Here is a 23,890-nt window from a genome sequence, read left to right as displayed (position 1 = left end):
CTCAACTCCTCAACCCTGTCCTCCCATGGACCAGATGATGTCCCTCTCACACCACCAGCTGATGAAAGTAGATCCAGTGGATCCAGTGGATCAAGAAGATCAGGAGGATGAAGAAAACCTTCATCACCTCCAGCCACTGAAGTGTCTGTTGATCCTGATTTTTATTTTTGACACCAGAGAACTGATGAAACATTTCCATTCAGGGGACGACTGTCAGGTCTCCTGTTGGACATTTGGACTGAAACTGTGTGTGACTGAGCTTTAACAACCTCCGCTGGTTTGCTGTCCAGTATCAGCGCAGAGAAAGAAAAGATAAACATGATTCAAAGCTGTGAGAGGAGAAGACACCACTCTGAACTGGTGATGCTTGTTTCATCTGTGGACAACATGGACATTGACTGAGGGACGATCTGGACCAGCCAGAGATCCAAGACCAGAACCAATTGGACTGACAGGGAGCCGGAGGAGAGAGACGGGGAGGATTTGGACCAGCCAGAGATCCAAGACCAGAACCAATTGGACTGACAGGGAGCCGGAGGAGAGAGACGGGGAGGATTTCACTGCAGTGACGCCGACAGCAGGAGGGAGAGAGAGAAGAGAAAGGAGAGATTTAAGATAAGTTACACACACACACACACACACCCACACACACACACACTACAACGAAGACTGCTGGCTTACTAACCCCGTTCATATTTAGAAATTCTTTAGCGAGAAAAGAATGACTTCAATAAAGTTTTTATGCTCAATAAATAGAGAAACTCTTTCAATTGTTCCTGTTAATTCTAAGTCCTGAACAGAAGGACCAACACTAATGACCCTCTAAGGGTCCATGAACCATTGATTGAGAAACTGTGAAGGGAAACTGCAATCACTTTAGTTCTGCAATGAACTAACAAAATTATGTAATTGAATTATAGCAAGTAAAACAGATAGAGAACATTCTAAATAAAAAATGGTTTGAAATAAATGTTTTAAAATCAATCAATAAAAAACTGAATAGTTTTAGACAAAGACAGTACATTTAATGTTAAATAGGAATAAAGTCAAAGTTTCTCCTGGATTCTAAATGTTTTGAAAACTTCTGACACTCAGATGGTTGAGATTTATTTTGTTCTCCTTTTTGAAGATCTATGCTGTAGTTACATATTAGTATGGGAATAAACAAAACATCTTTCAGGGTTAAGAATTAGAGATCATTAATACTGCAGTGTTTAGAACATTTTGGTATACCATATAATATTTGCTGCATTGAAATTGAATAGAAGGAAATTATTATAAAATAAAACTGTGATACATTTGAACTAAGAGGTTAAAAAGACTTTTTGTTTTCCTGGAAATATTTGTTATAACAAAACCTAAAATTAGTGAAGCTTCAGCAGAAACTTGATCAATTTGTTGCTGTGATCCTAAATTATATTGAGATTTCTTGTTTGACTGTGAACACATAACTTAAAACAGGATCCTGTAGATTAGAGTTCAATTCAAACATTAAAATATGTTAAAAGGAGAAAAATTAGAGAATCTTGAAGCTTCAGTAAATTTGATAATTACAATTTGATAAAATAGACAAAATGAGGACTGACTGGAAATTATTGACTGTGATGAAAATTTAACTGATTCCAAATTCTGACTGTTTGTCTGTTTCATGTTGAATGTTTGTGTGTTTTGTGTTTGATAAATATTGTTTACTAAACTAAAATTAGTTAGAGTTTGATGAAGCAACTTAAGTTTCTAAAGGAAAATTGCATGAGATGATCTGAGATCTTAGTTTGTCTTCAGGATGGTAATTTTTATTTTTATACTTTGACAACCAAAATTATATTTTGCTCTGTTAATTCCAACAGTGTAAGGAGGAAGTAGGACTGCCTACAGTCGACCTTTGAACTGTCTGAGACTGACCCCTCCTAGCTCCTCCCACCTACTGGATTTGTTCCCGCCTTCAGTTTCCATAGCAACGCTCCCTTTGAGTTTCACAGAGTTTAGGAAGAAAGAAAAAACCTGCCATGCTTGATAGAATGAATGGATGTTTATATAATAACTGAGCATGAAATTATATAGTTAGTATTTACATATTAAATATTAATAAAACAGTTTAAATGGTTTTTAAATATTTTCTTTACTTTGTAGAATAATAAGGGATTTATTTGTATAAATAACTTTTCATAATGACACATAACACTTTTAAGAAAATCAATGCTAAATTTTAGCAGCTTTAGATTCCATTCCTTCCTCTTTACTTAAAAAACAAAACAATCAAACTCAAAGCTTCTGAAACTCTTTAAATTCTTTCTTTGGGAATTACTTAATGGAAATAGCTAATGGCTTCTGTTATGAAATAATGCACAATATAATGTATCAGATTGTAAGCGAAAAACGAGCAAAATTTCCAACTGCCAAAACGCAGAGCATAACTGACACCAACTGCCGCTCCGCTAGAGTGAGAAATGAAGAGAATTTTTGAGCCCAAAATCATTTTGAAATTGCCGTCACGCCCACAAATATCGCCCGATTGGTATCAAACTCGGTCCTGACATTGATACCCATGCCTGCTCCGGTAAAATGTTTTCGAAATTTATCTAGACCGTACGGTTTTCTTTCACGGTGCTTCAGAGCAAAGTCGTGCGACAGGATTTTCTGTCGCTCTCTCAGGCTCTCTCCCATGTATTTTCATATATTTCTCAAAAATTTCAGATCTGGGCACACCGTTTCTTTCTCTTATCACTGTTAATACTGTGAGTGACGTAGAGATATGAATCGCGGGACTAACGGAGACGACAAATAGCCCTCTCATACGCTTCAAACGCTTTTCGAATATGTATTACGGTTCCCGAACGGGAAGGAGTTGTTTTCAATGCTTTTTTTAGTTCAAACTGGCTGGCTCAAACAGAGAATTGTCTCCCCCTTCATGTCTCACTCACAGCTGACAGTTGGCAGAGAGAATTATTTACCATAGCAACGGAACTCAGGAGGCTATTGGCTGCTGGTTAGGACTACAAATACACATCACTGTAGTTCTAACTATAGTGGCAGTCTAGGAGGACTGAACTGGCCTTTAGAACTACTTGCTGCTATGGGCTGTATTTAACTGATTTAACTCAGTAACTGTTACACATGGGATTAGTTTGGAACATTAAAATGAAGCATACTGAAAATTTCAAAGTAAAAGCCTTGAATATTTTTACATCATGTAATTGCTCTTTTTGGCTTTATGTGACTTTTTTATCCAAAGCACTGATACACATGGGATTAGTTTGGCCCTTTGAAATGAAGTTTAACAAAAATTTCAAAGTAAAATTCTTGCCAATTTTTACATGAGATTATTGCTCTTTTGAGCATTATATAACGGATTTTATCCAATCACTGTTATACATGGGATTAGTTTGCACCTGGGAAATGAAGCTTAACAAAAATTTCAAAATAAAAGCCTTGAGAAATTTTACATTAGGTAATTGCTCTTTTGAGCATTATATAACTGATTTAACCCAATGACTATTAGACATGGGATTAGTTTGGACCTTTGAAATTAAGCTTAACAAAAATTTCAAAATAAAAGCCTCAATATGCTCCTGAGGTTAGTGCACCGCCACAGGCGGTGCAATAATATTATTCTGCATTATCTTTTTCTCTCAAAAAAATGCTCATTAGCATTTTAGCTTAAATAAGCTATTAGCTATTTATTTGACTTATTAGCCATGTTTAGTATACTGAATGGACTAAGTCAATTATAGAAAACATCCTAGTGATGTCCCACATGCTACAGACAGCAATCATGCTAACATTAGCATTTTTGCTAATTTTAGCTGATACACTTACTTTATCATACTGAATGGTGCAAGTGAATTTTAGTAAACATTCTTGTGATTCTCCTCATATGATTGCAGCGTTCTTTAGCATTGATGATAATTTCTAGCATCAGAACGCTGGGTCCAAACCGACGGGCACACTTTGGCAGGCCCCGGTTAAATTTCTTCAGGAATTTTCTAGTTGGGGCCTGCCCATAGCAATGCATAGGGAGAGCAGTACTGACTTGCTTTGCAAGTCAGTACTGCCTCCATGCATTGCATGGCAGGCACCTGTTATTCTACACCCAATAGAATGTCTCTTTATTTATTTTTCTTCCATCACCGTTAATGCGGCTCGTACCGCTGCGTGCACCCCCACAAAAGTGGTATCAAAACGTGCGGCTCGATGCCGAGAAGGGAGCTATTACTTTTATTGGGAATCGGACTTACGATGGCGACGTAAAAAGCGGAAAACGAGAAAAATTTCCAACTGCCGAAACGCAGAGCATAACTGACACCAACTGCTGCTCCTTTAGAGTGAGAAATGAAGAGAATTTTTGACCCCAAAACAATTTTGAAATCGCCGTAGGCGGTGCAATAATATTAGCATGCATTATATTTTTCTCTCAGGTTAGAGTTCATTAGCATTATCCTTTTACCTTAAATAAGCTATTAGCTATTTTCTTACTTATTAGCCATGTTTAATATACTGAGTGGAGTAAGTCAATTACAGACAACATTCTAATGATATCCCACATGCTATTGACAGCATTTAGAGAAAGATATGTTCAGCCTGCTTTGATCAGATAAACTAACTGCTTCAAACAGTTAGAATTCTGTCTCTCCCTCTTTGTCTCACTCACATGACAGCTGAATTGCTCTTTAGAACTACAATGACTGAATGTCAGAACTACAACATGGTGGAACTGTCAGTTACTACAGAGGAGGACTGAGCTGGCCTTTAAAACTACTTGTGTTTTGGGCTTTTTATAACTGATTTTATCCAACTATTGTTACACATGGGATTAGTGCGGCAGTTTAAAATGAAGCTTACGGAAAATTTCAACCAAAGCACTGATACACATGGGATTAGTTTGGCCCTTTGAAGTCCATAATGAAGCAAGTCTGAAACGGAAAGCTCTGCCAGGCAGAGAAACACATGACTTTTGTACAAAGGGATAAGGGATCCAAAGCAGGGAATCAGACTGGTTCCATGCAGCTGGGAAAAATAACGTCCAACCTTGTGCATGTAGCCCAAACAGCTTTAACTTGGTGGGAATATACAGAACTTAGAATAAACATATAGCAATACAACTAGCAGGTGTAACCTAACTATAATTTTTCCACATCATTTCCCCCCTTTTGATTATAAGTAAATATGTAATATTTAATATTAATCATCATTTCCCTCCGAGGTTAAAAGATACAACATAAAACTATCCTGGAAGATGTAAGAAAAGGAAAAAAAAGAAAATCAAAACAAAAACAATAAAAAATATAAAAAAAAAAAAAAAAACAAACACATATACACAAGATACGAAAAACCTACCGGCAGACACCTACTCAACCCTGCAACAACATCACTGTGTGAGGTAGGAAAACTTATCTTGCAACCCCTCCTTGCTAGGGAGACGGTTCTGTATATGTGCCAACCATGATAAACACGGAGACATCACACCAACGATTGAAGATACAATAAAAATCACGAATAACTATTGTAATAAAAAAGAGACACAGAGAGAGAGAGAGAGAAAGAGACAGAGAGAAAGACACAGAGAGAGAAAGGTTTAAAAATTCCTTTATTTTACATTCCTATTGTCAAAAACACACAAAAAAACACAAACAAACCAAAATAAATTATCAACTCAACAGAAATGGAAAAACTAAAAACTCTTCATCCAATGTACATAGCACATCCTTAATACCCCATTTGCACAGAAAACCCTCCATGTCTTTTGTTAACTTAAAAAACTCAAATTCTGCACGAATCCGAGCAACCAACAATCTCTTAAACAAAACACATGCATCATCCGTTTGCTGACTGTTCTTTTTGTTCCTCCTTGATAGCCATATTGCCAATTTCGCAGTTCCTGAAAGAAAATTCAGAAGAATGTGAATGGACTTCTTTCTCACACAATACCGCGGGCCATAAATAAAAATACAAGTTGAAAACAATTCCCCAAAACCATCAAACAACTGACTTAAAAGATCAAACAGAGACTTCAACCTCACACACTCGACAAATAAATGAAACAATGTTTTGTCTTGAGAACAAAAACAACAAGAAACACTAATGCCAGGATCAAGGTGCGCCAGATACCTGTTCGTAGCTATGGCCCCATGCACAATCCTCCACTGGAGGTCACCCACCCATTTTTCAACAGGGGGTTTGTACAGGGACCGCCAACAGCCTCCCGTGGTAGAGCCGGAGTCAAAAAACTCAGTCCACTTCGACACCTTCACTCCCGCCAGAGAGCGTAAATTCAGAACCTTCACACAAGTACAATACAAAGCCTTCTTTACCAGATTTTCAAAACGCCCCAACGGGGTGTCTCGGATAGACAACAATAAACTTGTATCGTTCTGCCACTGATCTGCCGCAGGAGAGACGATCAGGGAAGGAAAAACTGTACTCACATTCATCATCCCATTGGTCAGACAGAGTACAGTTAACAGCAAACGCTCTAATAAACTCTGGCAAGGACGCACACGCCCCGTCTTTCAACTTTGAAACAAGTCTGGTAGACCTTATGTTCAACCTCTCCATTAAAACGTCCACAGGCAGCTTCAATAAATGTCCCAACTTCACACAACCCACTTCTATCATCCTAGATCGTAGTGTAACGGATGAGAGGAGTTGTGACGAGAGAAAAACGTTTTCAAACAAAGGCTCTTCAAAAAGCCACATCCCAGGTGATATTTGAGTCTCTCTCTCAAACGTGAGAGTCTTCCACGCGTTTATCACTGATTGATAAAAAGGAGTAAGTCCAGTCAAGTCCACAGATCCTTGCTTCAGTAAGAAAAGATGTTTATCGTACCCCATCCTTCCTGCTTTCTGTAGCAAAAGACGTGCCGTATCCAGCCATGGCGTTCCAACTCCATACAGCATCTTCTGCAAACTTTGCAGCCTGAAGGCCGCAATCCGTGATGTGATGTCTATGAGTCCTTGTTCTCCTTCTTCCACGGGTAGATACAAAGCCGCAGCCCTCACCCAATGGCATCCGGACCAGAAAAAATCCACTATAGTCCTTTGGAGTCTTTGTATAAGAGAGGCTGGCGGTGTCAACACAGTCAATTTATGCCAAAGGGCCGAAGCAACCAAGTTATTGACCACCAACACTCTTCCCCTATAGCAGGGGTGTCAAACTCCAGTCCTCAAGGGCCGCTGTCCTGCAGTTTTTATAAGTGCCACAGGTACAAAACACTGGAATGAAATGGCTTAATGACCTCCTCCTTGTGTAGATCAGTTCTCCAGAGCTTTGCTAATGACCCAATTATTCCATTCAGGTGTGGTGCAGCAAAGGCACAACTAAAAGTTGCAGGACAGCGGCCCTTGAGGACTGGAGTTTGACACCTGTGCCCTATAGGATAACTGAGATAGCAGCCATTTCCATTTAGATAATCTGGCACACACTCTCTCCATGACACCCTCCCAATTTTTATTCAAAGCAGTCTCTGTTCCCCCCAAAAAACCCAAAAACTTAAAACCCTGATCAACCCAGTGCATATTCCCAGGCAATATAGGGAGAGTTTTATTTTCCCATAAACCAACTTTAACTGCAGAACTCTTCTCCCAGTTAACTTTAGCCGAAGAAGCTTTCTCATATAACTCCAAACAACACTGAAGACTCAAAATATCATTCTGATCCCGAATAAAAATATTTATATCATCGGCATAAGCAGAGACTACTAAACCTGAACTATGTGACAAACCTGGAAGAACAAGACCATTAAGAGTAAAACGAAGCCTATGCAAAAAAGGTTCAACTATAATAGAGTACAGTTGACCAGATATTGGACAACCTTGTCTAATCCCCCGTTGAAGTTTCACAGGACGACTTAAACCACCCCCCACTTTAACAACACAAGCTGCTTCATTGTATAATAACCCCTCCAAAAAACCCTCACCGAAACCAAACGCTCTTAAAGTAGAAAAAAGAAAAACATGATCTACCCTATCAAAAGCTTTTTCCTGATCCAATGAAATAATTCCTACATCAGTTCCATATATTCTACAAATATCAAACAAGTCTCTCAAAAGAAAAAGATTATCCTTAATTGATCTGTCAGGTACACAATATGATTGATCTTAATGTATAATAAATTCAAGAACATTTTTCAGTCTGTTGGAAAGCACTTTAGAAAATAATTTGTAGTCCACACACAGGAGAGAGACCGGCCTCCAGTTCTTCAATAAAGTCAAATCTCCTTTTTTTGGAATCAAGGAAAGAACAGCTTTCCGACAGGATGACGGCAAAAAACCCGTTGACACGCACTCTTGTAGCACCTCCCACAAGTCTTTCCCCAGCAACCTCCAGAAATGTTTATAAAAATCCGCAGGTAAACCATCTATTCCTGGACTCTTTCCAGAACCCATTTGTCCGACTGCAGCCGTCAGTTCCTCCATCGAGACTCCAACACCCAGAATTTCCCGATCCGTAGCGGCAAGTTGCGGGAGACCATCCAACAAAGTTTCCATGGACCCTCCGTCACATGTCTGTTTCTTGTACAGGTCACCGTAAAAAGCCACGGCGTGTTTTTCATAGCACAAGGATCAGCAGTCAGCGTTCCATCAGCAAGTTGGAGGCAACTCATCTGTTTCGCCCTGTTGGTACTCCTCTCCAAATTAAAGAAGAAAGATGTAGGGGCATCCATCTCTGTCACTGAAATAAAACGTGATCGAATCAAAGCCCCTTTAGCCCTTTCATGTAAATAACAACTTAACTGATCCCTCTTAACCCTCAGCTGACTATCCGCATTATTAGACACATTAGTTTCCAACACTTTTATCTCATTTTCTAATTTCTGAATCACTTTTTTAATTTTTGATGTATAACTTGTATATTGTTGACAAAAAACTCTTATCTGAGCCTTCCCAACCTCCCACCACTCGGTTAATGACACAAATTCTAACTTTCTCATTTTCCAAATATACCAGAAGTCACTAAACTTTTGACAAAAGAGATTATCTTTAAGTAATTTCGTATTAAAATGCCAATGCGATTTACATCTAATGTTACTCAAGCAAAGAAAATCTAGATAGACTAGATGATGATCAGAAAAACCAACCGGAGAAATAAAACAATTTAACAATCTATTTCTATCCGTATCTAAAATATAAAACCGATCCAAACGAGCCCCACACACTATCCCGTCCGTCATTTTCACCCAGGTGTGCCGTATATCCTGGGGGTGTTTGGTCCTCCAAGCATCAACTAAACCCACCTCTACCATCATCTCAATTAATCTAGAAGACGATGGAGGATGAGGTTCTTCCCCTGTTCTATCATTTAAAAAACTCGTTGTACAGTTCCAGTCTCGCCCCAACACCACACACTCATTTTGATTAGACTGCTGCAGAAAACTATGAATATCATTAAAAATTTTAAGCCTTTGATCCCCTTGATTTGGTGCATAAACATTCATAAAGCAGAAAAGGTTTTTTTTTATTTCCACTCTAATCACCAGGACCCTTCCTGGAACTAACTCAGAATGAGAAATAACACTAATGTCCAAAGCTGGTGAGAATAAAACTGCTACACCAGCAGATAATCTTGTGCCATGAAACAAAAAATATTTCCCTTTCCAACTCAGCCCCCACTCCACCTCATTTTCATGGTCTGTATGTGTCTCTTGTAAAAAAACAACATCAAGTTTCTTTTGCCTAATCGTCTCCAAAACAACCATCTTTTTAAGTGGATCCCTCCCACCATTGATATTTAAAGTCCCCACCCTGATATTACTCATACAAATAGAAAAGAGAGGCAGATCAGACAGAAACAGTAGAAAGAAAATCACCCAGTGCACTTTAATTATTATCTTATCTCTGAATCTTCAGTCGCTTTAAACCTTTCGCTTTTTTTGCTGACACCTGTCTCCTGACACTTGTCAGGTGTTTTTTTAACCGGAAACGTTTCTTTTCATCTAACATTTCAAACCCAACCACTTTCCGAACCATTAATACACTCTTGATAAAATTTTCTGCATCAGGAAAATAGTCAAGGAACTTAACTTGTTTTCCAAATGTTTCATCCAAAAATTCATTAATTTCCTCCAGAGTGTACAAATCGCCACTAGATGTTTGTGAATCTGCGATTGAGACACTGTCTGAGTCGCTGTCGTACTCCATGTCTTCTACCTGTGCAGGTGGCGCAGCAGACTGGACCCCTGCAGCGCCACCCTCAGGCAACGCTACAGCCTCTGCAACAACACAACCAACCATCTGATCTGTTTCTACCTCCAGATTACTCCCCTCTGAGGAGTCCTTGGGAACACCGGTTCCAGTTTTTTCAGTATCCTCCTGTACAATATGTTTATTCAAACCACTGCTTCCCTCTCCTGCATCAACGCTAGCGGGCGGAGGAAACGCCCTGCCCTCAGCGGGCGGAGGAGCCCCGACCACCCGCGACTCCTCTGCACTTCCGCTCACTTCAACCTGAGCTTCCTGATTTTTATGCGGGCAAGAAGCCCGCTTATGTCCAACATCCCCACACTCAAAGCATTTCATACTCCCAGAACTCGCATAAACCATATAAGATCCTTCTTCATATTTCACTCTGAAAGAAACTTCTAGCATCTGTGTAGCAGAGTTTAAGAACATAAAAACCAGCCTCCTGAAAGACTGAACGTGTTTCAGCTTATCATGTTTACATCCCAAACCAACAGTTTTAAAACCACTCGCCAGTTTCCCAAAGCGCTGGAGCTCCTTCTCCAACAAAACATTAGGAATGAACGGCGGCACGCCCGAGACAATAACCCGGGTGGAGGGCACCGCAAGCGGCGACACCTGCAGGTACTCCCCGCCTACTGTCACCCGCTGACAATCAACTGGTTCACAAAGCGCTCTTCTCTTAAAAATTTCACTACTCCCTTATTCATTCTGGAAGCATAAATTAAATTGCTGTGACCAACTAGATCACCAACTGTCAACAGAACCGTTTCAACTGGGATTGTCGGATAAGGTTGGACCCGAATCCCATTTCTCAAAGAGAGGGGCGGCGGCTCTGGAGACGCCATCCCCACAAACAAACAGCGCTACAAGCACTGAAAACCAAAAACCAGAACCAGAACCCAAGACTTAGAACCAAAGCAAGTAAAGAATATTAGAAAGCAACAAATACATGAAAGAAAAAAGGTCAAAAAAGAAAAACGATTGAGACACTTTCACTCTCCCAAACTCACCACCCGCAGACTCACCACCACCACTCCCAGAGAGAGAAAGAGAGAAAGAGAGAAAGAGAGAGAGAGCTGTGACTGCGAGGCAGAAGACGAGACTTTTTGATCAAAACTAGAAGCAAAAATATGGTGTTAAATTCATATATATATATATATATACAGTATATATATATATATATATATATATATATATATATATATATATATATATATATATATATATATATATATATATATATATGTATATAAATTCTTCCTCTCATATTATGATCATGTAAATTTTCTTCATATCGAAGAAAACAAAAATAGATATAACTACTGTATTGATGAGCATCCAGTTGAAGAGGTGTGAATTATAATTAAAATATGCACAACATGAAATAAATTGGCTGTTTCATATTTTAACTACAGGGAAAATTCAAGAAAATTATTAAAAACCACTGAAAATGGGCGTGCCGTGGTGGCGTAGCGGTTAGCACGACCCATATTTGGAGGCCTTCAGTCCTCGACGCGGCCGTCGCGGGTTCGACTGCCGGACCCGACGACATTTGCCGCATGTCTTCCATATAATCATATAAAGGACACTAGAGCCCACAAAAGACCCCCTGGAGGGGTAAAAAAAACCCCACTAAAAATAATAAGATGTGCTATTTTATTAAATACAAATGCAAACAACACGTTCTAAATGTTAACCACATCAACAGTTATTTAATGAACAATATGTCAACAATATTTTTACATGTATTTACTATGCTTTTGTGATTTTATTGGATCAACTTTGTTATAAATTTCTTAATATGCAATCAAAGAGATGGTTTGTTAACAGGCTTCAGTTCCTCCGCAAGAAAAAAATGTAAAAAAACAAACACAAATTTAAGATTTTCTTGAACTATGTATTTTGTCAGCAGAGCAGCTCAGAACTCTGGAGCCACTTGCTGCAGCAGCTCAAGGCCTGCGATGGCAAAGATGGCTGCTACCTTTTGCCCCGCCCCCTTCTATCCTGCTTTTGTGCGTTTTTCTTTCCCATAAAACCTTTAAAAATGAACATTTCACACATTTCTTGTGCGTGTGGTCCATCAGTGGATATGTGAGGTAAGATTTGGGGTGAAATTCACCTTTAAATGTGTGCAGAAAGCGTCATCTACAGCTGTTGTGTGTAATAAGGGCTGTGATGCTCTGATATGCCAAAAGGAGCATAAAATTGATAAAAGTGTGTTTTTTTCTCACCAAAGCATAAAACACAGCTATATTACATTAAAGTGGGGCTTTTACAAAGTCCTTGGATAGTTATTTTTATTGAAAAATTGATTTGAGAGCGTTGCTTCTGAATATTCAAATTGTAAGTAACGCGCAATCAAATCATTGTCAAATCATTGAGTTCTAGGGGTTTTAAATAGTAGGCATGGAGGAAGAAAATCTCAAACTATTATCTCCCCAGCTTCATTACAATATTGTTGTATGCTCTGATCCCGCTGGAACACACCAGACTTGTTGTTTTTGGAGACTTTTATAAAAATTTCGTTCTTGGCCATTTTCCTGAGGCAGAACAGAACGTTGTGGAGATCCAAAGTTCTTCTCCAGGGATCCTCTAATCATCTCAGCCATCATGTCTGGTGAGTTAATTTTCTATTTGAAGATTCTCATTTTTTGGCTTTTGTCCTGTTAGAAAGAAAAGAAAAGAAATGCTAATGTTGGTTTCAGAAATAGATGTTTTGTGAGTGAAAGTAAGGACTTGTTGGAGTGAGGAGAAAACGTGGATGACTGTTTTTCCTTCTAGATGTTCACTTTTAAGCACGTTTACAATAATTCCTGAATGTGAAAACATCTTTTTTCAGCCTTCTTTGGGGAGTGTTATATTTAATTGCCACCTGCCTGTGAAGCTGAATGTGTCCTGCGGACTTTCAGCTCCTGAAGCTTAACCGACCTTTATGAATTTTATAGAACGTTTTAGTTCACCCTGAGCGTTTCGTTGACGCACTCCAGGACACGTAGATGAGAGTTTTTTTGCACATATTTTTGATCGAGGTGATTTGCCAGTGGAGCTAAGATTTAAGACTTCAGCGCTCTGCCCGAACTGCTTGTGCGTAACAGGGCGTTTGAGTGGGATGTGTCTGCGTGTCATTTTAGCCCACTATTTCCCCACGTTTAAAACAAATCAAAGAGAAGCATTTAACTATATGAATATTTATCAGAGGAGGTTTTGAACCCGAGCCTTTCGTGTCTTATCAAATTTCTTCACCAATCCATTAATTTGCGCCTTTGGGGCCAAATTACGTGCCGCATATGCACCAGGTTCTTTAACGTTTTCTAAGCCTGGTTATTATTTTGTTTGTTGTTTTAGAAATCTTGTAAATGATCTCTTGTGCAAACGTTGCCGATTTATACTGCCATGCAGTCAAAGAAAGGGTAATGGGGCATTTAAATAAAATAAGTGATTCTGGAGAAGAGTTGATTGGGAGTTTGAATTGTAAACAACTTCGACATGAAATAGCTGAAACGTTTTTTCCACAACACAACATCTGATCATCATGAAACTAAAGAAAATTCCTGAGTATTTTTTATCGACACACACCCAGTGCGTTCATGTGCTTTTAGACTTCTGCGGAGCACGACTAAACATTTATAGTATTATTTTTAAGTTTCTTGGTCTGATCGCTTTATTAACCGTTTCCAAAGCCTTTTTAAGATCAGTTACACAAATTAACACCATGATTTAACTGTAATAAATGTGTTATTATGTCCATCCCGCGCACGATTTTCGTAAAAATAAGTACTTACTGTGGCGGTATTTTGTGCCGATTTACATTCCTTTCTTTTCTTCCTGATCTGCACGGAGTGGGGATTCAACAGATCAGAAAAGCGCCGCAGCCTGAGACTCAGCAGAGGGGCGTTTGAGGAAACACCGAGAACCCAGAAAGGATTCTGTGGCCAAGCGCGCATGGAGCGGGACAAATGGGCTTTCCGCAGAGAAAACTTTCAAAAATACAAATAATTTAAAAATGTACTTCCAAACAATTATTATTATTATTATTATAGAACGGAATAAAAGATGAAACACAACACGGGGATTTTAATTTACTTTATTTAATGGCTGTGAGCGTTTAGATGTTTAATCTCAGAAACTGCTTCCTCTCCTCGGAGGTTGCTGAGCGGTGGACGGCAGTTGTGTGTGCAGATGTGTGTTTGTGAGAGAGAGTGTTTGGTCAACAGGTCTGACTCGTTCCGGTGGTTTTTCTGTGCAGAAAAGCAACGTGTGTACCAGGGCGTCCGGGTGAAGACCACGGTCAAAGAGCTGCTGCAGAGGCACAGAGCAAAGGAGGCCAGCAGGAAACCCCAACCGGTAAACACCACAAAAACACACCTACACACATACACCCACACGCCCCCCTGCACATCCACCCACCCACACACCCCTGCCATTCTTCTGCTGCCCCTGCAGGAACCTGGCCCAGTAAATCACCAACTGCCCTTGGGCAATAAGCAAATTTGGAAAATGTTTAACTGTCATAATTTAGGTGGTGAGGCAGAGGCAGCAGACCCAGGGTAAGATGAATAAGATGGTTTAATAACGAAAGTAGTCCAAAAATCCAAAAACATACAAAGTCCAAAAGACCAGGTAGCACAAAAGGAGCGCAGGGCAAATGCTCACAACTGGTGACACTGGCAGACTAGGCAAACACGACGAGGAACAAAGAACACAGGTGGGGTTAAATACACAAAGGGTAATCAAAGAGACAAGAAACACCTGGAAACAATCAAGGGGAGACAGGACAACACGGAGACTAAGAGACACAGAAACTCAAAATAAACACAGATAAGGGACAGATCCCGACATTAACAGTAAGAAATATTGTCACCTTCCTAGAAAAAAGTGATTCTATTTTTTTTTTGTTAAAAAAAATATTTGATATTTATTTATTTATTGCAAAAGAAATGAAATCACCACATTTTTTTTTGCCAAAAGAGGATTTAGGGGGAAAACTAACTAAATAAAGACCATTATTTAAGGAAGGTGACGATATGTACAGTAAACCTGTACAAAACTCTAACTGTCCATTTCCTCTTCCTCGATATGATCCAACCATCCTCCTGCTGGATGGCTGTTTTTGCAGGTTTACTTGGAGCAAAAGGAACTTTGTCCATCCGTGCCCCAAAGTAAGTGAAACATCAAAGTTCAGAACATTTTAAAGCTGCATTCATTTTACTGTTTTCAGTCAATCTCTGTATCAAATCTGAAGTCATGTGTCTGCCCTGCCTACATGCCGCAGTTATGCGATCCGCAGCTTGATCTCAGATCCCGGGCAGCGCGCTGCATGCCCCGGTGCTGACAGGCAGGAACCTGCCCTGACCCGCACTGACCCCGCTGAGCGCAGCTCTTAGATGAAAGCAGGGCTTATCGGAATGCAGCTGCTGTAAATTATTGTCAGCTCTAAGCCTTAGCGCTCCAGAGTGTCAGTTGCTGCTGTCGCCATGACATCACGGAGTTGAATTAGTGTTAGAGCGCAGACAGCACGCTGCGGTCTGAATAGAGGAAGACAGAGCAGCTGCTTCTGCGTCAGCATGCCGCATTGTCTCATGTTATTGCTGATTAATCTACAGTTTATTGCACTAATCTATTTTTTTTAAAATCTGATCTCATTAGGTCGTCACGAGGACCCTCCTCCTGCCGCCCCTCAGGCGGACATGAGCTCTCGAGCCCTGCAGCTGCGCGCGCCCTGCCTCCCTGTCACTAAGAGCTCGTGCAGCCTGCACATGCAGGCGAGCGCGTTCTGCGACCCCCAGCAGCAGCAGCAGTTCGGGGACTTGATGTTGCCCAGCAACGACTGCAGTTTCAGTTCCAGAGGAGCCATGGACTACAACTCCCTGCCTCCTCTGCCCACATCCTCCCCGCTGCCCTGGAGTCACGCGATCTCCTCAGACGTGGACTACTACGGCCAAGGGATGGTGAGTCTTCAAGTCTTCCTCCATGAAAAGCATCTCTTCAATTTTTACCAAATCCAAAGTTAAAAGGCGTCACTTTTATTTTTATTTACAACTTTTGTGTGACTCCACATTTCATATGTCAGTTTATCGCAAAATTAAGGAGAGAATACGACCATCCAAGAATCAAGTAATTTGTCTGTTCAGTTATTAGAAACTTTCAGTAAATTTCTTCAGTATATTGTTGCAATCACAGAATAAAAAGACACATTTTAGACAATCAAATGTGACTCAGTGTGCTTAAAAGACAAAGAAGCACGCTAACAAAACAACAACCAAAATTGCTAAATTACTTGAAGAAAATGCTAACATTAATCATAAAACTAAAATGAAAAAAAAACACATTAAACATATATAAAATCTTATTATAATTATGTTAGTTAGAATGCAGGCTGCACAGTGGTGCAGTTGGTAGCACTGTTGCTAGCAGCAAGAAGGTCCTGGGTTTGATTCCCGACCCGGGGTCTTTCTTCATGGAGTCTGCATTCCCTGTGCATGGTGGGTTCTCTCCGGGTTCTCCGGCTTCCTCCCACAGTCCAAAAACAAGACTGTCAGGTTAATTGGTTTTGCTAAATTCTTCCTAGGTGTGAGTGTGTGCATGATTGTTTGTCCTGTCTGTCTCTGTGTTGTCCTGAGACAGACTGGAGACCTGTCCAGGTGACCCCGCCTCTCACCCGGAACGTAGCTGGAGATAGGCACCAGGACCTGCTGACCCCACTAGGGACAAGGGTGTTGGAAAATGGATGATTAGATTGCCATTTGTTATTTTAATATGTTGGAAATAAATCTTTGTTTCTACATTTTTGGCCTCTAATTTTAGTCAAACTAAGATTCAGCCCAAATATACCACAACAAACCACTTTACAATTACACTTTATGAGACATTTTCATGCAGGCATTTTCTGATAGAATAAAAAACAGAACAGAAATATCCTTTACTGTCCCACTGTGGGACCAGCTGCAAGTTGAAGACAAACACAGAGTCACGCAGAGATAAAAATCTGTGAAAATAAGAAGTGAGACTGTACAGTAAATATAAAGAAACATGATACTCTGCTCTTATTAAAAATAACAGACTCATGGGTGGGGCAGTGGTAAAGCGTGATTAAACAGGGGCCTCAGTTCTTGATGTTGCTGCCACAGGTTTGAGTCCTGGTGCAATGACTTCCATGTCTTCACCGTCTCTCATGACCCACTTTCCTGTCTGACAATTGTCAAATGAAGATCATTAGAGCCATGAAAACCTTTACAAAATAACATACTCAGAGTAAAAGAGAAGTGCATCTGAGGAAGACAAATGTAGGAAAAAATATTGACTCTTTCACTTTTTAACCATATTTCAGACATTGTTAAAAGTAAAAGTATAAATTTTATCTCCAATAATTAACACAATTTACAATGAACTGTAAGTAAAGGCTGCGCTGACTGCAGGGTGATTTTCACACTAATCTGTGGTGTGACCAAACATTTTCTGAGCCAGACTTGGCTCAAGCAGAGTTAAATTCTCACTCTTTCTCACTGTGTCCTGTTTCCATGACAACTTCTACTCAGACTAACGCTCTATGTCTGCTGGTCGTTCCCTCCCCTCTTCCAGGCGGCCTGCTCCTCGTCAGAGTCCCTGACACTCTACACCCCCCTGGATCCCAACAACTACTTCCCTCAGGACTCCTTTTCCTCCTCGTCTTGCTATGACTCACCCACCAGGATGGAGTCCAGCTTCCACGGCTCCCTCTCAAAACGCTACCCCTATCAGTACTGCAACCCCCATCAGGAGAATGTGGCAGAATGCTGGCCGGCCCAGCTGGAGAGCACCACCCTCGATGAGTACGCCCCCTACCACCTCCCCACAGACTATCCCTACATCCAGCCTGTGGAGGAGAGCGACTTCAGGAAGGATTTCCCTCTGGGCTCTGAAATGTGTTACAATATTCTATGATGAGGAGTTCCAGCAGTATTACATTGTATCCTGTCTGTACACTGCAAAAACACAAAATCTTACCAAGTATTTTTGTTCTAGTATCGATTGCAGATATCCTAGTATACTTGCAATAAGACAAAACCAACTTAAAATGAACTTTTCAGCAAAAATATGATTGTTTCAAGTGAATAATTTCTTAATGTTGATAAAAAGTACTAGTTCCATTGGCAGATTATTTAACTTATAACATGACATTTTTCCATGTTATAAGTGAAACCAGTTACCAGTGGAACTAGTATTTTTTTTATCAATATTAAGAAATTATTTACTTAAAGCAATCTCCTATTTCTTGCTGAAAAGTTATTTTTAAGTTGCCTTATTGCAAGTATACTAGGATACTTGCAATAGAAACTAGAACAAAATGACTTGGTAAGATTTTGTGTCTTTGCTCTGTGACTGTGAATCCCCTCATCTACTCAGCTGGACTGTTTGTTGTCATGGTCTGCTTTGCATTTCAGTTTGTTCTCTGACCGCCGGACGCTGCACTGGAGTGACTGATGATTGTTTAATGGATACACAGACAGTTTTCTATAATTGTTTTTTACAACCTTGATTTATTTTAGTACACATGATTTGTTATTATTCACAATTAAAAATAGGTTACAAGAATAAAACAGGTGTGTGGAGTGGATTTTAAATTTTGTTTTTCTTTTAGCAAAAAACAAAGAAAAAATTTGAGACTGAAAAGTATTCTTTCAGGAGGCTTAAATACAAATGTACAGCAAATTATTCAGATTTCTATGTATAAAAAGATTTGAGAACCCTACTCTGTATCATATTAAAAATTAACAAAAAGATGGGAAAGCTTAAGCAGCATAAATACTATTCCAAGGTCCGCTGCAAAACCACAAAGTCTTGCCAAGTATTTTTGGTCTAGTCTTTTGTGAAAATATCTTAGTGCACTTGAAATAAGACAAAACTAACTTACAAGTAACTTTTCAGGAAGATAAGGGAGCTTGTTTTAAGTAAACAATAGCTTATTATTGATGAAAATGTACTAGTTGCACTGACAGATTATTTAGCTTATAATGTCTTGTTACAAGTGAAGTAATCTGTCATAGAAATATGTCATTAAAATGCAGTAAAATAATCTGCACTGTAACATCCAATAGCTACCTTAATTACAAATTAATTAATTTGTAATTAAGGTAGCTATTGGATCTATCAGCAAAATATACTTATGACTTATATTTATGAAGCAACAATTGAATTTTGTAAAACACAAACGTAGTTATTGTTTAGAGTGAGAATTATGTTATTCAGAGTTAAGCTCATTCACAAACAGTAAGTTACAACACCTGTTTCACTGCGCAGTTCAGTCCTTTCTGCTCAGTAATGGAACAGTTCAGCACACAGGATGGAGAATGGAGGGAAACCTGTTGGCTTCCACTTTGGCTTGCTTATTTTAAAGAATAATAAGGTAAGCTATCAAGCAAGTGTGCCTGTTAATATATGTAAAATTCTGCAATAATGGACTACTCTGTGCCAGCCACATGGAGATCACATCAGAGCCATGACTGATGTCATGGTGTGACTGATGTGTGACTCACTAGACTATATAAAGATCTGTGTGGACAGCACCATCTGCACCAGAACAGTAAGATGCTTCCTGAATAACAAACCCTGGATCACCAGGAATCTTTAAACAAGTTCTAACTTTTAAACAAGGAAAAAAAAGAGCCTCTAGGGAACGAGACAGGGAGTTACTGAGGAGTATACAGAAGCAGCTCAAAGTCAAGATTAGTGACAGTAAGGAGAAGTACAGGAAGAAGCTGGAAAACAAACTGCAAAGGAACAATATCAGAGATGTGTGGTCAGGGACAAAGAAGATCACAGGCTTCAAGCAAAAGGAGGATCAGATTGATGGAAATCTGGACAGAGCAAATGAGCTGAAGACATTCTTCAACAGGTTCAGCTCAGGAACAAGCTCGTCGTCATCCTCTCCTGACCTATACCATACAAACATCCCACCGTCCTCTGACCCACAAGAAGGTGTGCTCTCAAACACCAAGAACCGCGGTCTCCCAGAGTGGACCAGCTTCCTCCAGCTCCACCAAATCTGGAAGAAACAAAACACTGTTACTTTCAGTTTGTACGTCACCCTCACTAGAAAATGGACAGACTGGACTGCAATTGTGAAATTTTGTTTTTTCAGCATTGGTGGAATATAGCCAAAGTTTTGAGCACATTTATAATGGAAACGCAGCTAGATATGGTATGACTTACTGTTGGCCTGGTAACTGACTCTCCGTATGTGACATGTAGACTTCCACACTCTTCCCAACTTTAGACGACCGATTAAACAGAGCTATATATGATATGATTTTATAACTTATTTTTTGGGCTTTGTCATAACTTTTTCCTTGACCTATCTGCTGTGTCCTCCATGATACTTTTTGTTGCTCTCTAATAAATCTCTGGGGCGCTCAAATAACATCTGAATCTGTACAGATTGTTTTACTCACAGGTGGACTTTGTTTTTTGATGCCGATGAATTCCAAAGTGCAACTGATTCTACTAGATAAAGAAAGAGGGCTGAGTATATATGCATGCCATACTTTTCAGTTTTAAATTAGAAAGCATTTCTGAAAACCAAGCATCATTGACATTGAAGCTCAAGAGAGTGGGCTGTAATGTGCAGAATGACTTTGTTTGTTATGCTGACATGTTGGATTCAGTATGACTGCTGTGTGCAGACGTGCAGAAACCTGAGACGAACTGCTTCACCTCCTGCATGATGGCTTTCTGCCATTTTTTTCATTGTTTAGGGTTAGCTTAGATGCCACTTGTCAAAAGCAAACCGATTGTTTTTGCATTTAAAATCGACTTCACACATCACACACAAGTCATTGAAAAATACACACCTAGCAAACACAAAGATAGTAATGCCGGGGAAGTTGAGCGGAATAGATGAAAAGATCATGACTTGACATCAACTGCAAGAAAGATTAATCCCTCCCTCACTCCAATCTTTATATTATAGAGCCCTGCATAAAGACAAGACACCATAGTAAAAGTACATAGCAAAAGAAATATAGTTAAGCATAAAAATAAATATTAATTGTAATCAAATGTTGTGATATAAGAATGGTTACAAAGTAACAAGCTCACATCTTTACCCACTCCTCAATTTGTTTTCAGTTTTTCTTTTGATCCAGCCTTTGTATCATAAAAACAGAAAATATTCAGGATTTACTTGTTGGCTTCACAAAAGTCACTTGTTCTTCGATTTAAAGCTTTAAACAGCATGGAATTTTAACTTTGCCTGTTGTGGATTTATTGTCCACTTGATGTTGCAGTAGAGCATATGAAGCACCATGGTGTCAAACAGTTTGATGGAAAGCCTCGGTGCATCATGAAGCTTCATCTCGCCATCACTGGTATATGTAACAGTAGCTCTGACAAAATGGTGACGGCGGTTTTTGCCATGTGTTGGTCTGGAGGGAAACTACCATCTTTACAAACAGGAAAAAACAGCAGAGCAATCAGATTAGTCTGTAGAGAATCTGGGCGTGTCTTGAAATGAGAGGAGACACAAAGGTAGATCACCAAGGAAGGCATCCAAAGGTGAACACATACATAATGAAAACATTTTGACATTACTGTTAGGGTTGCTATTAACAAAAATCCAAAAGTCAAGTTTGTTAACTACTACTTTGTACAACATAATTCCAATCACTCACTGTTAGATAGATAGATAGATAGATAGATAGATAGATAGATAGATAGATAGATAGATAGATAGATAGATAGATAGATAGATAGATAGATAGATAGATAGATAGATAGATAGATAGATAGATAGATAACTTTGCTCGTGTTTCTCTTGCTGTTTAACTGTTCAATGTTACTTTGCAAATTATTTTTAAAAGACAAAAACACCTGTGCAGTTCTAAAGAGAAAAAGAAAAAATAAATCCTCTCAGACTGTCTCATGCCTCCTTTCAGCTTATTCCCAAACACATCAGTAGCAAAAGTGAATGTTTGGTGGGAAACGTCTCTCTTCATTAAAATGACAAGTTTCATCAAGTTTGGAAAACTGAAGCCTTTAAATGTTTGCAGTGTCAAGTACATACTTGACCTATTGGTGTCAGGTAGGCCAACCTCTGAATCAAATAAGTTTTCCCTGGTATTTAAATGCCTCAACAAAAACAAATGAAAACAAATCTTTAGTGAGTGTAAAATGATGGGGTTTGGTTGGTTATGGCAGCATTTTATGCCTTTTCCCAAGCTCTGCAACTAAAATCAGTGTGTCAGATAGCAAAGCTCTCAGGGTGGATAAGTGAGTGTGTTCAGCATGTATTCCACAAATCCTTGGCAATCGTCTTGTCTGTTCCTGCTGAGCCGAAACTTGTGGAAATCCCCCACTGGAGGCTCAGGACTGCTGGCTTAGAGTGAAAAAACGCCCACGCCGCCAGCCAAGAAAGCAAACTCCGTTGGCTTTTATTTCCTGGTTGTGACATTTCAGCATGCTGACCAGGATGAAAAAAAAGTTTTTATGACCTTTTCCTCATAGAAAAACCTCCATAAAAAATCATAAATTCATTTTACAGGCAAATGTACCACAGAGCATTGTTCCCTTAGTTACTGATCTGCAGAATCTATTGCAGATCTATGTTAATCATTCAAAACAGGACTTAGATTAGAAAAATGGGCCAAAGCAGAAAAGGTGAATGAAAAGTTTGTTTTGAAAAGTACTTTTCTTTTCTGAATGTCAAATTTATTCTTTTGTTCACTTTGTCTGATCATTTGTTTGTCTTTAAAAAGTAATCTGTCATTTATTCTGCACAATTAAGCTGACCAAAATAAATGTAGGAAGGAAATATGTAACAAGATACAAGTGCATTAACTTGGCTGCAGAAGTATTCATACCATAAACTAAATGTTTGTTGAAGCACACTTAATTCAGTTTCAGCATCCAAAGTCTTTGTTGGGAGTTATGTAATTATGCAATTGCTCTTTTTGGCTTTATGTGACTTTTTTATCCAAAGCACTGTTACACATGGGATTAGTTTGGCCCTTTGAAGTCCATAATGAAGCAAGTCTGAAACGGAAAGCTCTGCCAGGCAGAGACAACACATGAGTTTTGTACAAAGGGATAAGGGATCCAAAGCAGGGAATCAGACTGGTTCCATGCAGCTGGGAGAAATAACGTCCAACCTTGTGCATGTAGCCCAAACAGCTTTAACTTAGTGGGAATATACAGAACTTAGAATAAACATATAGCAATACAACTAGCAGGTGTAATCTAACTGTAATTTATCCACATCAGAAATGAAGCTTAACAAAAATTTCAAAATAAAAGTCTTGAGAAATTTTACATTAGGTAATTGCTCTTTTGAGCATTATATAACTGATTTAACCCAATGACTATTAGACATGGGATTAGTTTGGACCTTTGAAATTAAGCTTAACAAAAATTTCAAAATAAAAGCCTCAAAATGCCCCTCAGGTTAGTGCACCGCCATAGGCGGTGCAATAATATTAGCATGCATTATATTTTTCTCTCAGGTTAGAGTTCATTAGCATTAGCCTTTTACCTTAAATAAGCTATTAGCTATTTTCTTCCTTATTAGAAATGTTTAATATAATGGGTGGAGTAAGTCAATTACAGACAACATTCTAATGATATCCCACATGCTATTGACAGCATTTAGAGAAAGATATGTTCAGCCTGCTTTGTTCAGAAAAACTAACTGCTTCAAACAGTTACAATTCTGTCTCTCCCTCTCTGTTTCACTCACATGACAGCT

General features: G+C 39.2%; 1 protein-coding gene and 1 long non-coding RNA gene across 3 annotated transcripts; one reads left to right on the top strand and one right to left on the bottom strand.

The window, feature by feature from the left end:
* Nucleotides 1-11,815: 11,815 nt before the first annotated feature.
* LOC116724625 (uncharacterized) lies at nt 11,816-14,181 on the bottom strand. Its single transcript, XR_004340176.1, has 2 exons — nt 13,959-14,181; nt 11,816-12,839 (listed from the first exon to the last, which is right to left on the bottom strand). It is a non-coding gene; the product is annotated as an uncharacterized LOC116724625 (long non-coding RNA).
* Nucleotides 12,772-18,242, top strand: LOC116724580 (uncharacterized). Of its 2 annotated transcripts, XM_032570350.1 has the most exons (5): nt 12,772-12,793; nt 14,423-14,520; nt 15,293-15,335; nt 15,823-16,124; nt 17,755-18,242. In XM_032570350.1, exons 1-5 carry the CDS (start codon nt 12,787-12,789, stop codon nt 18,094-18,096), a joined length of 792 nt encoding a protein of 263 aa, XP_032426241.1. In that variant the 5' UTR covers nt 12,772-12,786; the 3' UTR covers nt 18,097-18,242. The 2 variants fall into 2 exon arrangements, with proteins under 2 accessions (XP_032426241.1, XP_032426240.1); XM_032570349.1 differs by lacking the exon at nt 12,772-12,793 and having other exon boundaries at nt 14,211-14,520.
* Nucleotides 18,243-23,890: the final 5,648 nt, after the last annotated feature.

The sequence above is a fragment of the Xiphophorus hellerii genome, chromosome 8 (genome assembly GCF_003331165.1).
Source record: "Xiphophorus hellerii strain 12219 chromosome 8, Xiphophorus_hellerii-4.1, whole genome shotgun sequence".
Lineage (NCBI taxonomy): Eukaryota > Metazoa > Chordata > Actinopteri > Cyprinodontiformes > Poeciliidae > Xiphophorus > Xiphophorus hellerii.
This window is presented reverse-complemented; position numbering and strand designations above follow the sequence as displayed.

Excerpts from the sequence above, each read along its gene's own strand:
- LOC116724580 (XM_032570349.1), top strand. The coding sequence starts at position 14,356 with ATGTGTGTTTGTGAGAGAGAGTGTTTGGTCAACAGGTCTGACTCGTTC. Across the intron at positions 14,521-15,292 it reads CCAGCAGGAAACCCCAACCG|GTTTACTTGGAGCAAAAGGA; the intron begins GTAAACACCACA and ends CTGTTTTTGCAG. Across the intron at positions 16,125-17,754 it reads ACTACTACGGCCAAGGGATG|GCGGCCTGCTCCTCGTCAGA; the intron begins GTGAGTCTTCAA and ends CCCCTCTTCCAG.